At 38.6% G+C, this 15,863-nt stretch overlaps 1 protein-coding gene across 3 annotated transcripts in view; it reads left to right on the top strand.

Moving 5' to 3' along the window:
- TUBGCP4 (tubulin gamma complex component 4) overlaps window positions 1-15,863 on the top strand; it is a 75,763-nt gene that overhangs the window by 12,396 nt on the left and 47,504 nt on the right. For all 3 annotated transcript variants that reach the window (XM_044765053.2, XM_070502731.1, XM_044765054.2), the window contains exons 7-13: window positions 2,587-2,788; window positions 3,915-4,080; window positions 4,318-4,442; window positions 11,790-11,840; window positions 12,271-12,376; window positions 13,735-13,842; window positions 14,276-14,414. In XM_044765053.2, coding sequence (XP_044620988.2) covers window positions 2,587-2,788; window positions 3,915-4,080; window positions 4,318-4,442; window positions 11,790-11,840; window positions 12,271-12,376; window positions 13,735-13,842; window positions 14,276-14,414 — 897 coding nt within the window. The remainder of the gene's footprint in view (window positions 1-2,586; window positions 2,789-3,914; window positions 4,081-4,317; window positions 4,443-11,789; window positions 11,841-12,270; window positions 12,377-13,734; window positions 13,843-14,275; window positions 14,415-15,863) is intronic.

Below are 15,863 nucleotides of genomic sequence, written 5' to 3'. Positions count from 1 at the left end.
GCTCAGAAATGGCAAAAGAGAGGGTTAGAAAGTGTTGAGTATCAAGGCTATGATCTAGTTGCCTAGATAACCTTGAGGCAGTACTTTTTCATTTTTGGATCTCATTATCCTTGGAGAATTTCCATTACATGTGCCAGATAATGCTTAACGATGTCTAAACATGTGTATTTTGGGTAGCTGTTATTTTTACATCAGGTTCTTAAAAATGTTTAGAGGGGCCAGCCCTGTGGCATGGTGGTTAAGTTCAGTGTGCTCTGCTTCAGCAGCCCAATTTCGTGGGTTCCAATCCCAGGCGTGGACCCACACTACTTCTCAGCCATGCTTTGGCAGCGACCCACATATAAGGTAGAGGAAGACTGGCAGATTGGCACGGATGTTAGCTCAGGGCTAATCTTCCTCAGCAAAAGAAAAATGTTTAGAGTTTATAATCCCATAATGCCACTCTTAGGAATTTTATCCTAACAAAATTATTCTAAAGAAGAAAATAACCATATACACAAACATTATTCTTTTCAATGTTGTCTACTATATCAAGAAATTAGAAAATTACCAGCAGCAGCAAAACGCTAAATAAAGATATATTCACTTGATAGATATAAAGCCATTAAAATAATAAATACTATAACAACATGTAAAAATATTGTTTATAATACTAACTGATAAAAGGATACAAAATTATATATCTTATGATTACAACTATATTAAATATTTGTGGAGTATGATAAAAGACTGCTCATTTGATCTTACTATTTCCCTCTTCCTCCTTATATTTAAAAACAGGTATGGCATTAGTTGCAAAATTGGAATTGATGATCTCTGAGGCCTTTCACAACTGTTAACAATCTCCACTTTAACCACTGCACAAGCAAATCCTCAAAAGAACAGGAAACTTTCCAGAACATGCTTTAGGGACTTAACTCTCTAATATTGTGCTTTTTTTTTTTTTTAATAAAAGAAGTGCATTTTGATTGTAGAAAATACAATCAAAGAGAAGAAAGAGAAATCACCTCTAATCTCAGTCCCTTGAGATATCCAATTTAACTTTCAGTGTATAGCCTCTACAGTTTCTCTCTCTATAAATATATATAGTTTTATGCACAGATATAAAATATTATATAGATAATATAATATATACATGTTTGTTATATATTTGCAGGAACCACATTTTACAGATCATATACTCAGACATGCAAAATGTGAGTGGCTTCCCATTTAATTTTTTTTAAGAGAGAGTCCATTCAGTTAGCATACTACAGATAGCAGACTCAAGCTCTCGTAGTTTCTTTTTCTCCCCGTTATTTTGAAAAATTTCAAGTGTACAAAAAAGTTGAAAGAACAGTAAGACCTGTACAATAAACACCTGTATATCCTTTAGTTTCACCAGTTGTTAACATTTTGCCACGTATATCTTTTTCTTTCTTTCTCCCTCTATTTGAACAATGAAATATATATATGTAGATACACACACATGCATGCATAGTACAAATTTTTTGCTGAATCATTTGAAAGCAGTCACAGATATCATAACACTTGTATCTCTTTACAAAAAGGGCATTCCCTTATATAACCTCAATACCATATTACACCCAAGAAAGTTAACATTAATTCAACAACATAATATCCAAAATATATCTGAATTTCCCCAGTTGTCCCCAAAAGGCCTTTTATAGCTGTTCTTCTTTGCAATCCAGGATCCAATCAGTGTTCGCATATTTGGTTGTCATGTCTTTTTAGTCTCTTCTAATTTGGAACAGTCCCCTTCCATGCCTTTTTTATTTAATCTTTGATGATATTGACATTTTAGGAGTCCAAACCAGTCGTATTATAGAATGTGCCACAATCTGGATTTTTCTGATTATTTCCTCATGAGTAGATTCAGGTTAAACATTTTTGGCAAGAAGACCACATAGGTCCTTTTATTTCCTGTTGCATCATCTCAGAAGGCACAGAGAGGAAGTTTGTCCCATTACTGGTGTTGTCAAGTTTGGTCACTTGGAATAGGTGTTTTCCACCAGATCTCTCCATTTTAGAGGGACAATTTCCCCTTTCTAATTAATATGTTATCTGAGGGGGTGATCCTTTGAGACCATGTGAATATCCCATTCTCCAGCAGCCTTTTAACATTTTGTTTTAGTTTCCGCATTTTGTTGGATAATACTTTTTTCAGACCTCTTACATATTGAATCTACTCTCCCTATGTCATTCCAACAGAAATAAAACAAATTTAATATTGTGTTAGCCAAAACGAGAGTCAGTTTAATTTTAACAAGAATTATCAGTTTTGAAACCGTACACAAAAGAGGAAAGAAAATGTGCGTCTCCTAAGAGATTATCAGAACATTTACTGAACATTTCAGACTTCAGTTATGTAGACTACAAATTTGGAAGTTTAATCACTTAGCCCATCCACATTTAAATTAAAATAGCACAATTATTTTTAGCTTAATTGGTTATTTCCCTTCTGACTCATCAACCTCTCAGGCCTCTGTTCATCGTGTAGCGGTTTAAAGCCTGCCCTCTATGCTGTTGGCGGGTTTACTGTTCTCTAAGTGCACTTCTAAGGCTCTTGCTTTTCTCTCCACTCAGAATCCTGGCTGTGTGTCATGGGGTCATGTATAAGCAGCTGTCAGCCTGGATGCTACATGGACTCCTCTTGGACCAGCATGAAGAGTTCTTTGTCAAACAGGGTCCCTCTTCTGGTAATGTCAGTGCCCAGCCAGAAGAGGATGAGGAGGATCTGGGCATTGGGGGACTGACAGGAAAACAGTTGCGAGAACTCCAGGACTTGGTGAGAGCACAGCAGGACGCCTAGCATACTCCTGCTGGGAGTGAGAAAAGTCTACGGCTAAATGACCTTTTGGTGACACTCCCCCCTTGCCAGCTCACTGTAGCCTGGGCACCTGTCATAAACTCTTTAGATGTCAACACTTGGCTTTATCTTAGCTGAATACTTAACTTAAACTTAATACCTAACTTGATATGAGACTACAAAATAGAAAATATATTTGTGAGGTTCCTTTCATTTTCCCTTTTCCTAATATATGCATTTAATATAATAATAAGTCTTAATAATAAGTCTCATCTCCTAAGGTAGTCTTGTAGCTGCCCTGCAGCTTTTAAATGCAGTTTGGAGTTTTGATTAGACTCCCCACAGTCCTCTGTTGTCCTTGTTCACCCATCCATCCATCCATCCATCGTTTCATCTGTTCATTTATCCTGTTACATTTTATTGAATGCCTGTTATATGCCAGGCCCTGTTCTAGGTGCCACAACTGCATAGACAAATAAAATGTAGTAGTGCCTGTCCTTGAAGAGCTTGTAGTTTATGGAAGAGATAGAAAAGTAAGCAGTGACATTACAATATACTAAGTTCTCTGGAAAGAGTAAGAATGAGGGTTCTCGCAACATGGTCTTAGAGTCATTAGAGAAAGCTTTGCAGTGGAATGTGTGCCAAAATTGCAGAGTTTGGAAGGAGAGGTCAAGAAATGTTCCAGGCAGTGGGAGAGATGTGTGTAAAGTACACAGGCCATGAAGGACACGGCTTATTTGAGGGACCATTAGTAATTCAACTGAAATGGTCCAGTAAAAGCTGAAATATAAATATAAAGACCAATTATCCCAGGGTGCAAGTAAGGAAACGGAGTTCCAGATCTACAAGTTTTTACACAGCAGTAAAGGGAGAGTGAGAACTAAAATCCTAATGTTAAGAAAATTTATTTCCACCATGCTATCCTGCTGCGTGAAAAAGGAATATGTGTCTCTAACCTAGTAGTTTAAGAATTACGTGACTTTAGAGTTAAAGTCCCTGCTTCCAGAAAATATAACCCATGGGTTGCGAGAGTTACAGGATGTTTTCTTGTTTTCCCTTTCTTACTTCATACATCATCTCTGATACGGATTATTTCCTTGGCTAGCGCCTGATAGAGGAAGAAAACATGCTGGCGCCATCTCTAAAGCAGTTCTCCCTGCGAGTGGAAGTTTTGCCATCCTACATTCCAGTGAGGGTTGCTGAAAAAATCCTGTTTGTTGGGGAATCTGTCCAGATGTTTGAAAATCAAAATGTGAACCTGACTAGAAAAGGTAGGAATCTCCTTGCCCACTGGACCCCATCCGCAAGGGCCCTTCTTTCTTGAAACTGTGCCGCCCCAAAGAATGCCTGGTCAGTGAGTGATGAGCAGTATTTTGTACTGAGATTTCAGCGCAACCATGCCATGCTCGCCTGAGAAGCAGGTGAAGGAGCCGTCCCACCGGGATTAGAGAACCTCGCCTGTCCTGCTTGCTCTCTGTCTTCCTCTGACAGTGCCTTCCTTTCTGCAGGATCCATCCTGAAAAACCAGGAGGACACGTTTGCTGCAGAGCTGCATCGTCTCAAGCAGCAGCCGCTCTTCAGCCTGGTGGATTTTGAGCAGGTGGTGGATCGCATTCGCAGTACTGTGGCTGAGGTTTGTCTGTCATAGTATATTTTATTAGAAAGAAAATAGACTGGTTCCCCAGAAACTGAGTGCTTGACTTTTGTTTCTTCCTGATGGGGTTAGAACTTAGCTTGGAGGGAATTGTTTCAGAGAGCTGCAGGGCAAGAAGTAGAAAATAAAAGCATTATGTTGTTAGTAATAGAGACAGAACTGCCTTCACCTTCTCACACCTGACAGGAGTTTGCTAGTTAGCTGGTTAGTTAATTAGTTAGTTGAATAAAGGGAGATCTTAGTTTCATTTCAGACAGTCAGCATTTTGAGTCTGTCTACATAGTTGGCAGTAACTCCAAGGAATCAACTAACTCTAACTAAATTTAGCGCCTTGCATTTTAGAGTGAATTTATTACTTATTCTTTGATTCATGGATATGATAATCTTATGAGGAAGGCAGAACAAGTATTATTTTTCCATTCCTATAAATGAAAAAAAATAGAAAGCTGCCTTGTCTGTTGTTGCACAGTAAGTAACGAAGGTGCGTTCAGAACCAGGTCTTCTGCCTCCTGCTTCGGGTTCTTAGTCAACTGTGCTTCATCCAACTTAAATTGTGACCAGTAATTTTTCAAATGGGCATATGTTCTATGGCTTCTAATAAAATTTGGCTCACAGGTGTGTGATAACTTGATAACTTATTCTGTTTTTTAGAACAATTAATCTAAGACAGGAATTGTTGCTGAAAGTTAGATTGAATTTACTATAAAAATTATCTAAGCTAGGTTTTTTTTAGGAGGGGAAATCTTCACCAAGTCAACATGTTGAAACTGTATTAATCTATTCAAGATGTTTATTACTTCTTGTACCAGCTTTGGCATCCATTTCATCTAGATTTAATTTTTTAAAAATCTCTGCTTGTCTGGCACTGTGTTTCATTCTGTATTTTATTTATTTTAATCTTTTTTATTGTTTAGTCTTATTAATCTTTTCAAAGAACCAGCTTTTGTTTTTATTAATCTTCTGTATTTTTTCTCTATTTCATTGATATCTGCCTTTACCTTTACTATTTTTCTTCCTTCTTGTTTCTTTGAGTTTTCTCTGTGACTCTTTTCCAGTTTCGTAGGCTGAAAAGTTGACTCTTCTATTTTCAACCATTGTTTCCTAAGAAATATGTATAAAACTTTACATATTGCTTTGACTCTATCCCACAAGTTTCGTCATGTGTCGTCTTATCATTCTGTTTTAAAGAATTCTTAATTTTCTTTATGATTTTCTTTTTAACCCAAGGAATTAAGTTTTAATTTTATCGCAGTATAGTTGGAGAACATGTCTGTATAATGGTCCTTTGGAAGTTATTGAGACTTCCTTTATGGACTAATGTAGGGTCTTTATTTTGTTTTTAATTGTTCCGCATCTGCCCAGAGGATGTATATTCTGTGTTGAGTCTGGAGTTCTGTGCATGTTCTAATTCGTCACTTTCAGGTTATATGTTAGACATGTGCATATTTATAATGAATATATATTCTTTTTTTCCTTTTATGTATACATAATTTTCTCTTTATCACTAATGATATATGTTTTTATATGTTTATGTACTTTTTAATTAAATCCTTTTTTTTAAATTATTAAGACCATGAACCAGCTTTCTTTGGGTCATATTTACCTGACATATCTTCTTGCATCCTTCATTTTCAGCTTTTCTATGGGCTTTTATCTCCCCATTCTTACCCTCCCTGTCCACAAGCAACCACCGCTCTGCTTTCTGTCACTATAGATTAGTTTGCAGTTTCTGGATTTTATATAAATGGAATCATACATTATGTACTCTTTTTTGGGAGGATGTGGGTCAGGCTTCTTTTACTCAGCATAATTATTTTGAGATTAATCCATGTCAGATGTATCAATAGTTTATTCCTTTATTTTTTAGCTTGCACAGAACACTCATAACCATCATTAATACATGTTTTTTTTTAAACATTTCTCTAAATGTCTTACAGAATGGTAAACACATCCCTTCACTTAAAAAATACTCTTCGCTTTGTAGCAAGCAGGTACCACTTTTACAAACATTGTTATTACAAGTGTAGTACAAGTGTCATGCACTTGTGACATGACAGAGGACCTCTCACATCCATTCCCTGAAATAACACTCTTCTCAAAGTATCCTGCGCATGCAGTTTTTAAAAACATCTTTATTACATGCGTTTTCATTTTTTGTCTTTTTCTATTAATACATGTGTTTTAATTTATTTTTTATTGAAATATATTTGTCATATAACATCATCTAAATTTAAAAAGTGTACATTAAATGTTGATTTGATACATTTATATATTGTAATATGATTACCATTGTACCTCTGTTACATCACATAATTATCATTTCTTTTGTGTGGTGGGAATAATTACAGTCTAGTCTCTTAGCAAGTGTGATGATTATAATACAATATTGTTGTCTATATTCACTATACTATGCATCAGGTCCCCAGGGCTTCCTTATCTACTAGTTGCAAGTTTGTACCATTAACCATCATCTCTCACCATTTTACTCCCTGTTTTTATAAGTTTGGCTTTTTTAGATTCCACATAATAAATGATATCATATACTACTTGTCTTTCTCTGTCTGACTTATCTCACGTAGCATAATGTCCTCAAGGTCCATCCATGTTGTTACAAATGGCAGGATTTCCTTCTCTCTCATGGCTAAAAATTTCATTGTATATACCAAATCTTCTTTATCCATTCATCCATTGACGGGCACTTAGGTTGTTTGCATATCTTGGATATTGTGAATAATGCTGCATAGGAGAATATATATCTCTCTGATTACCTATTTTTATTTCCTTTGGGTATATACCCAGAAGTGGAATTGCTTGATCATATGATAGCTCTATTTTTAATTTTTTGAGGAACCTCCATGTTGTTTTCCATAGTGGGTGTACCAATTTACATTCCCACCAACAGTGCACATGGGTTCTCTTTTCTCCAAATCTTTGCCAACACTTATCTCTTGTCTTTTCAATAATAGCCATTCTGATGGGTCTTGAGGTGATATTTCATTGTGGTTTTGATTTGCATTTCCCTGATGATGAGTGATATTGAGCATCTTTACATGTACCTGTTAGCCATTTGGACGTCATCTTTGGAAACATGTCTGTTTAGTTCCTCTGCCCATTTATTTTTATTTTTATTTTTTTTTCCTGCTTTATCTCCCCAAACCCGCCCTGTACACAGTTGTATATCTTAGTTGCAGGTCCTTCCAGTTGTGGGATGTGGGACGCCACCTCAACGTGGCCTGACAAGCAGTGCCATGTCCGCGCCCAGGATCCAAACCCTGGGCCACCACAGCGGAGCGCGCGAACTTAACCACTCAGCCACGGAGCCAGCCCCTCTTCTGCCCATTTAATCGGATTGTTTTGTTGTTGTTGTTATTGAGTTGTGTGAGTGCTTTATATATTTTGGATATTAACCCCTTATCTGATATATGGTTTGCAAATGTTTTCTCCCATTCTGAGGTTGCCTTTTCATTTTTTTTCATTGTTTCTTTTGCTGTGCAGAAGCTTTTTAGTTTGAGGTAGTCCAACTTGCTTTTGTTGTTTATTTTTGCTTTATTTGTTTATGCTTTTGGTGTCATATCCAAAAAATAATTGCCAAGACCAGTGTTGAGAAGCTTCTTCCCTATGTTTTCTTCTAGGAGTCTTAGGTTTCAGGTCATATGTTTAAGTCTAATCCATTTTGAGTTAGTTTTTCGAGTCGTGTGACATAGGGTCCTATTTCATTGTTCTGCATGTGTTTTTTCAGTTTTCCCAACACCATTTATTGAAGAAACTCTCCTTTCCCCATGGGGTGTTCTTGGCTCCCTTGTCAAATATTACTTAACTGTATATGTGAGTTTTATTTCTGGGCTCTCCATTCATTTCTATTGGTCTGTGTGTCTATTTTTATGCCTGTACCCTGCTGTGTTAATTAGTATAGCTTTGTAGTGTAGTTTAAAATCCATAAGTGTGATTTGTCCTCTGGCTTTGTTCTTCTTTCTCAGGATTGCTTTGGCTATTTGGTGTCTCTTGTGGTTCCACACAAATTTTAGGACTGTTTTTTTATTTGTGTGAAGAATGCTGTTTGAAGTTAGATAAGGATTGCCTTAAATCTATAGATGGCTTTTGGTAGTGTGGGCATTTTAACGATATTAATCCTTCTGATCCATGAATACAGCATGTCTTTCCATTTGTTTGTTTCTTCTTCAATTTCTTTTAACAAACTCTTGTAATTTTCATTGTACAGATCTTTCACTTTCTTGGTTAAATTTATTCCTAGGTATTCTTTAATCAGCATGATTATTTTGAGATTAATCCATGTTGCATTTATCAATAGTGTATTCCTTTTCATTGCTGAGTAGTATCCCATTGTTCATACCAGTGTGTTTATCCATTCTCTGTTGATAGACATTTGGGTTATTCCCTCATTGTAGTTTTAATTTGCATTCCCCTAATGACTAATGCTGTTGAACGTTTTTTCATATGCTTATTTGCCATATGCTTATTGTCTTTGATGAAGTGTCTGTTCAAATCTCTTATTGATTTTTTTATTGTTTTTGTTTTCATACTGTTGTATTTTTAGAGTTCTTTATGTATTCTGGATATAAATCCTTTATCAGATATGTGATTTACAAATATTTTCTCCTAGTCTATGACTTGTCTTCTCATTCTCTTAACAGTATTTTTCAAAGAACAGAAGTTGTTAATTTTGATTAAGTCCAGTTTATCAATTTTTTTTCTTTTATGGATCATGTCTTTAGTGCTGTGTCTAAACTTTGCTTAATCCAAGGTCACAAAGATTATTTCCTCTGTTTTCTTCTAGAAAATTTATTGTTTTCAGCTTTACATTTAGGTTTATGATCATTTTGAGTTAATTTTTGTATGTGGTGCAAAGTGTAGATCAAGTTTTAATTTTTTACACGTGGATATCCAATTGTTCCAGCAACTTGGTTCTTTTTTATGATTTCTTTTTGTATATTTATATTGCTATTATCCTCACCTCTGCAAGCATATTTATCAAGACTATTTTAAATTCTTGGTCTGCAGCATAGGTCATATTTCCCAGGAAACAGATTCTGAGCTGAGATTTGGTTGCAAGAAGTGAGAGAAGTAGAAATGAGCAGAGAGAGAAGGTGAACTGTGATGCAATTGCAGCAGAAGCCTTGGCCACTTCTGTGCAGAGCTCGAAAGCTAGGATGGCCCTTCAGAGATGTTCCAGTTGAGGTTAGAGAGCTAGGCCATTGTACCTCTGCATCTATCAGAATTCGATGTGGGCTCCCCTCACTCAGGGAGTGGAACCATCGGTAAGGAAAGGGCAATTCCTAGAATGCCGACAACAGCCAATACTCCCAGTAGCTGGGGTAATGAGTACCTCATTCTTACAGGGGAGATCCGGGCAGCACACTATACTATCCACTCAGTCTGTTCTAAGACTTCTGCTTCAGAGGTTGTGTTTCTTTTACTCTTCATGTATCTAATTATTTTGACTTATGAGGTTATATTCCCCTAAAGATGTCAGCTACTTTGCCTAGTACTGTGTATTGGAAAAGGACCAAAGGCCAGTTCCTAATCCATGTCAGTTCCAGTAAGAGAGAGAGGGGATGAGCTCCAGGGTGGAGAATTCAGGCACCCTGAACCAAGGTTGATCACCAGGCAAATCCTAGTCAGGATTTTACCTTTGATGCTGGTAATGGTTATGTAGTTGATTTTCACGTATTAATCATCAATCTTGCTGAATTCTCATACTAGTTCTAATAATCTGTATGTCAGTTCTCTTGGACTTTCTATGCAGATAGTGATATCATCTCTTAAGAATAACAGTTTCTTGGGGCCAGCTTGGTGGTGTAGTGCTTAGGTTTGCATGCTCCACTTCAGCAGCCCGAGGTTCACTGTTTCAGATCCTGGGCACAGACCTATACACCACTCATTAAGCCATGCTGTGGCAGTGTCCCACATACAAAATAGAGGAAGATTGGCACAGATGTTAGCAACAATCTTCGAGAAGCAAAAAGAGGAAGACTGACAACAGATGTTAGCTCAGAGCCACTCTTTCACACCAAAAAAAAAGAATAACAGTTTCTTCCTTTCCAGTTATATATACACACACACAGTAGTCCCCTCTTATCTGCAGTTTCACTTTCCATGGCTTTAGTTACCCTTGGTCAACTGTGGTCTGAAATTTCTAAATGGAAAATTCCAGAAATAATTCATAGGTTTTAAATTGCATGCTGATCCGAGTAGTGTCCTGAAATCTTGTGGTCCCACTCCATCTGGCCCGGGACATCAATCATCCCTTTGTCTAGTGTGTTCACACCGTATATGTTACCCACCCATTAGTCACTTAGTAGCCATCTCGGTTATCAGATCAATTGTCATGGTATCACAGTGTTTGTGTTCAAGTAATCCTTATTTTACTTAATAATGACCCCAAAGTGCAAGAGTATAGTGATGGTGGCAATTCAGATATGCCAAAGAGAAGCTATAAAGTACTCGCTTTAAGTGAAAAGGTGAAAGTTCTTGACTTAATAAGGAAAGAAGAAAATCATATGCTAAGATCTACAGTAACTTTTATTATGGTATATTGTATAATTGTTCTATTTTATTATTATTGTTGTTAATCTCTTACCATGCCTAATTTATAAATTTTAAAAAACATAATACATATGGGGTTCAGTACTATCTGTGGCTTCAGGCATCCAATGGGGATCTTGGAACACATCCCTGTGGATAAGGGGGGACTGCCGTATATAATTTTAAAGATTTTTTCTTATTGCACTGGCAAAGTCTTTAGTACAATGATGAATGACTTTAAAGGTATTTCTTCTAATGTTTCACCATTAAATAGGTTGTTTGCTGTGAGTTTTTTATATATACCCTTTTATCAGAATAAAGAAGTTTCCTTCTATTGCTTATTTGCTCACTTTCTTTTTTAAAATCTTGAATGGATATTGAGTTTTATCAAATGCTTTTTCTGCATCTGTTGAGGTGATCATATGGTTTTTCTCTTTTAATCTTTAATGTAGTAAATTACATTCATATTTAAAATTTTATTTTTTTACTGAGATAAAATTCACATAACAAAATTCATCATTTGAGCCATTTAAAATAGTGTACAATTCATTGGTTTTTGGTATAGTCACAATATTGTGCAACCATCACCACTATATAATTCCAGAACATTTCTATCTCATATATTTTTTTCACTGTTAAACTATTCTTTCATTCCTTGGATTAACCCAACTTAGTCGTGGTATATATTCTTTTTTCAATACATTGCTGGATTTGTGCAGAATCATTCTTTACAGTTTTCATTGTAATGAAATTTTGTCACTGTTTTGTTGGTTCTTCTCACAGCATCTCTGGAAGCTGATGGTAGAAGAGTCAGATTTACTGGGTCAACTGAAGGTAATAGCTTAGCTGTTCTTTTAACTCTTAAAATGATGCTGGTAGGCAATGACTTCATTCTTTAGTCTCTCCTGAGAGCACTGGTTGCCTATACCCAGACTTCTGGAGTGGCCTCATATGTCCTCACCCAAGTGGGCAAACTACCTAATGCTACAACTCTACTATGGTACAAAGCTTTGGGTGTCTACTTTATTCTGGCATAATATAATTGTGTTTTCATTGAATAAATGATCCCAAGACACACCATTTATCTTGCCACGAGGAACTGCTAAATATGCCCTTTTGAAATGCCAGAAGCCTATATCCTTTTAAGGGTTGGGCTCAAACTGATGAGAATGGAAATTATATGTAAAATTCTCTTAGCTATAGATAGTGAGGCGCTTCTGGGCCTGCTGGATTACTGAATTGTAAATTGAAATTTTCTCCGCAGATCATTAAAGACTTTTACCTTCTGGGACGTGGAGAACTGTTTCAGGCCTTCATTGACACAGCTCAACACATGTTAAAAACACCACCCACTGCAGTAACCGAACATGGTAATTGCCTGGTGGGCCTGCAAATTCCGAGCTTACTGAAGTTGTAGGATATTTCTTGGCTGCTTTTGAGCCATTTAGGCCAGTTCCATAGAAGAGCAGCCTGGTGAGTTACAGAGCAGTGTTTCCAAAGATGGAAGGCCCTTTCAGGTAGGCTTCATGCTGAGGTCGTTAGGAGCACCATCTTGGCTTGTGACCCTTCCTGGAAGAGTTGGTATAAGCCTTCAAACAAGGTATTTTATCTCATCAGATTACAGCCATATATGGGACTTACTGCCAGTTGCCACTTACTGTATTAGAATTCTTTAGGTTGTGAATGATGGGCTCTTTGATGGCTTTACAGTCCCATCTGGTCTCATGGCCACCAACAGCTCCCAGGAACATGCCTCACAGTGTCTACTGGAGGAGCCAAACCCAGTCTCTCTGGTAGTAAGTTGAAGAATTCTAGAGGATGGGTTTTGCTTAGCCCAACCCAGATCACATATTGGCATAGATCAAAGAGGTCAGACACTTAGATATGCCTGCTTCAATAAAGTGTTCACCCTTAACCAGCTGATGACCATTCCCATCCAAACTACATAAGTAGAGTCAGGTAAGGATCAGAGTCAAAAAAAAAAGAGAATGTGGAGGGCGGGGGGAAAAGGTTACTGTTTTTCTAGCTTTATAAAACAATAGATGTCCACTGTACTTACATGGGACTTTTTTGGTTGCACACATCAGAAAATCCAATTCAAACTCACTTAAAGAAAAAAAAAGAATTTATTGATTCTCATTACTGAAAAAAGGTCAGAGGTATGATAGCTTTAGGCAAAGTGTGATACAGTGGCTCCCGTGACGCCTTCAGGACTTGGTGTCATTCCGTCTTTCACCTCTGCCTTTCTTCTCTGACAGGCCTGCTCCATACAGTAGTAAGATGGCCTCCAACCAAGCTCACATCTTACTAGGTCCCTGTTTATCATGAAAAAAAGAGCTTCACTCTTTCAGAGTCTGAAATGAGCCTCTGGATTGGGCTGGCTTGGGTCATGTCATGTTCATATCCCTAAACAAAATAGTGTAACGAGCAAAAGTATTACATTACACTTGATCATGCCTTGGCCACTTGCCTACGCCTAGGATCAGACACTGTCAATCCCACTGGAACCAGACGGATTGTACTGGGCAGGGGTAATTCTCCAAGGAAAATCAGGGTGCTGTTACCAGCAAGAGGAGGAGGAATGCATGCTAGTCAGGTAAAAGCAACCGATATCTACTGCGCCCTGCTGTTAGTGTTAGGCAGGCTGGGGGAGAAGTAGAAAGCCAGAGGAGCCTAGGTTTGTTATGTAGCCAAGCGTTCTTGTCAGCCCGTGTGTTCTTTCTTGCAGATGTGAATGTGGCCTTCCAGCAGTCAGCACACAAAGTGCTGCTAGACGATGACAACCTTCTCCCTCTGTTGCACTTGACAATTGAGTATCATGGAAAGGAGCATAAAGGTTTGCCATTCTTTCTTCTACCTTTCTGCTCTTGCTGGTCATCATCTGTTCTTCCATCCACCTCCACAGAAACCATATCATTTTGGACCTTAGAAGTCACCTAGGCAAGTGCCCTAATTTTATAATGGGAGAAAAGGGAAGTCTAAAGAGGCCAAGTGAGATGCCCAGGTCTCAGTTTTTGTTTTTCTTTCATCATCCTGCTGGAATGATCTCTGTTCATTTCCAGCCACAAGATTTTAAGGCTGAAAAAAGGATCTCTAAAAGACCTCCTAAAATAGCCTCACAGAGAAGTTTCCTTGCCTTCTGCAAACCCCTCTCGTATCCCCTTTATGCTTCTGACACTGCAGGCTCGAGTGAGCACTCACTGCATCAATGTTATTCACCTTGTTGAAGCTCTGGTTCTAGATTAGCAAAATCATTTCTTCTCTTACAGATGCTACTCAGGCAAGAGAAGGGCCTTCTCGGGAAACTTCTCCCCGGGAAGCCCCTGCATCTGGCTGGGCGGCCCTAGGTCTCTCCTACAAAGTGCAGTGGCCACTACACATTCTCTTTACCCCTGCTGTCCTGGAAAAGTGAGTATTTCTGAGTTTCTCACAAGTAAATCTTACCCACCTTACTTCCACTTTTTTTTTTTTTTTTTGAGAAAGATTAGCCCTGAGCCAACATCTGCTGCCAATCCTCCTCTTTTTGCTGAAGAAGACTGGCCCTGAGCTAACATCCGTGCCCATCTTCCTCTACTTTTTATGTGGGTTGCCTGCCACAGTATGGCTTGATAAGCAGTGCGTAGGTCCACGCCTGGGATCCAAACCAGCAAACCCCGGGCTGCCGAAGTGGAGAACACAAACTTAACCTCTATGCCACTGGGCTGGCCCCCCACCTTACTTCCAGTGGAAGAAATTAGCAGGAATAGAATTGGTGGGAGCAAAAAAGCCACTCAACTAGTTTGTAACAGTCTATAAATCAGAGGTTGCAAACTCAAATGCCTTCAGGGGCTGGGCAGAAAACATTAAAGCTGCAGATGTGAGACAGTGGGGGGTGGTGGATGCTGGAATGAACAGGAGGGTCAAATTCTTAAAATGATCAGAGTTTGTTTTTTTTAATCACAAAATAACAATTTATAGGCTGCCAGTTTGTGACCTCTGGAAAATGCAGTCTCAGCCACCACATTGAGAGTCTGGCCCTTGATAATTCTATCAGACTGACAAGGTTCCTCCCTAACTTGTAATTTTCTGTTGATTCACTTGGGAAGACTTGCCAAGCCCAAGTGTTTGCTGTGGACTTTAGCCACTGGGGAGAAGATCACCTCCTCACCCCCAGGGAGAGGCAATGGGGGCAGCCAAGCTAGGTGGTAGAGTAAAGGAGCTGGACCAAGGTGGTAAGAGACTCTCTTGGATCAGCTTTGGTCTTTATCCCGAGAGCGTGCCAAATGCCACCGCTCGGCCCCATCAGGAGCTGATGTCCCCAAACCAGAGGGAACTAGAGCACTAGGGAGAGGAGGCAGGGGAAGCATACTTGGCAGGTGGTGGCCTTGGAAATCCATCCCCACCTCAAAATCCACTTCAAGGATTTCCCAAATCCTGTTACAGGTTCCGGCCCTGGCCCCTGGCCCGGCAGGAGGAGGGAAGCTGTCCTGCTCAGGCTAACGGAATGGAGAAAATGGAAACAAACAGAAGCACCCCTCTTCCTCCCTGTTCCTGTTCACAACCCTCTCTACTTTTTTGGGGTAGAGCAGCTTAGGGTACAACAGGCTAGGCATAAACTGGAAAAGACAGGCTGGTTCAGGAAGAAGATTCTGTGGCAGGTTCAGAGCCCATAGCCTCACCTAAATAAGTTGCATGGACCTTGTCCAGAGAGCCTTCAAAACACCAGAGCTCCAGGAAACCCACAGGCAAACAGTCCACTGACCTCTCCTGACATGCTCTTAACACCCTTGAAATACAGCTAAGAAGTATTTTTAAAAACTTTTTATTATGAAAATTTCCAAATAAAAACAAAAGTATGGACTACAATGAACTCTTATG

Source organism: Equus asinus, chromosome 2 (assembly GCF_041296235.1).
Source record: "Equus asinus isolate D_3611 breed Donkey chromosome 2, EquAss-T2T_v2, whole genome shotgun sequence".
NCBI lineage: Eukaryota > Metazoa > Chordata > Mammalia > Perissodactyla > Equidae > Equus > Equus asinus.
The sequence above is the reverse complement of the archived record's forward strand: the minus strand, read 5'-3'. Positions and strand labels throughout refer to the sequence as shown.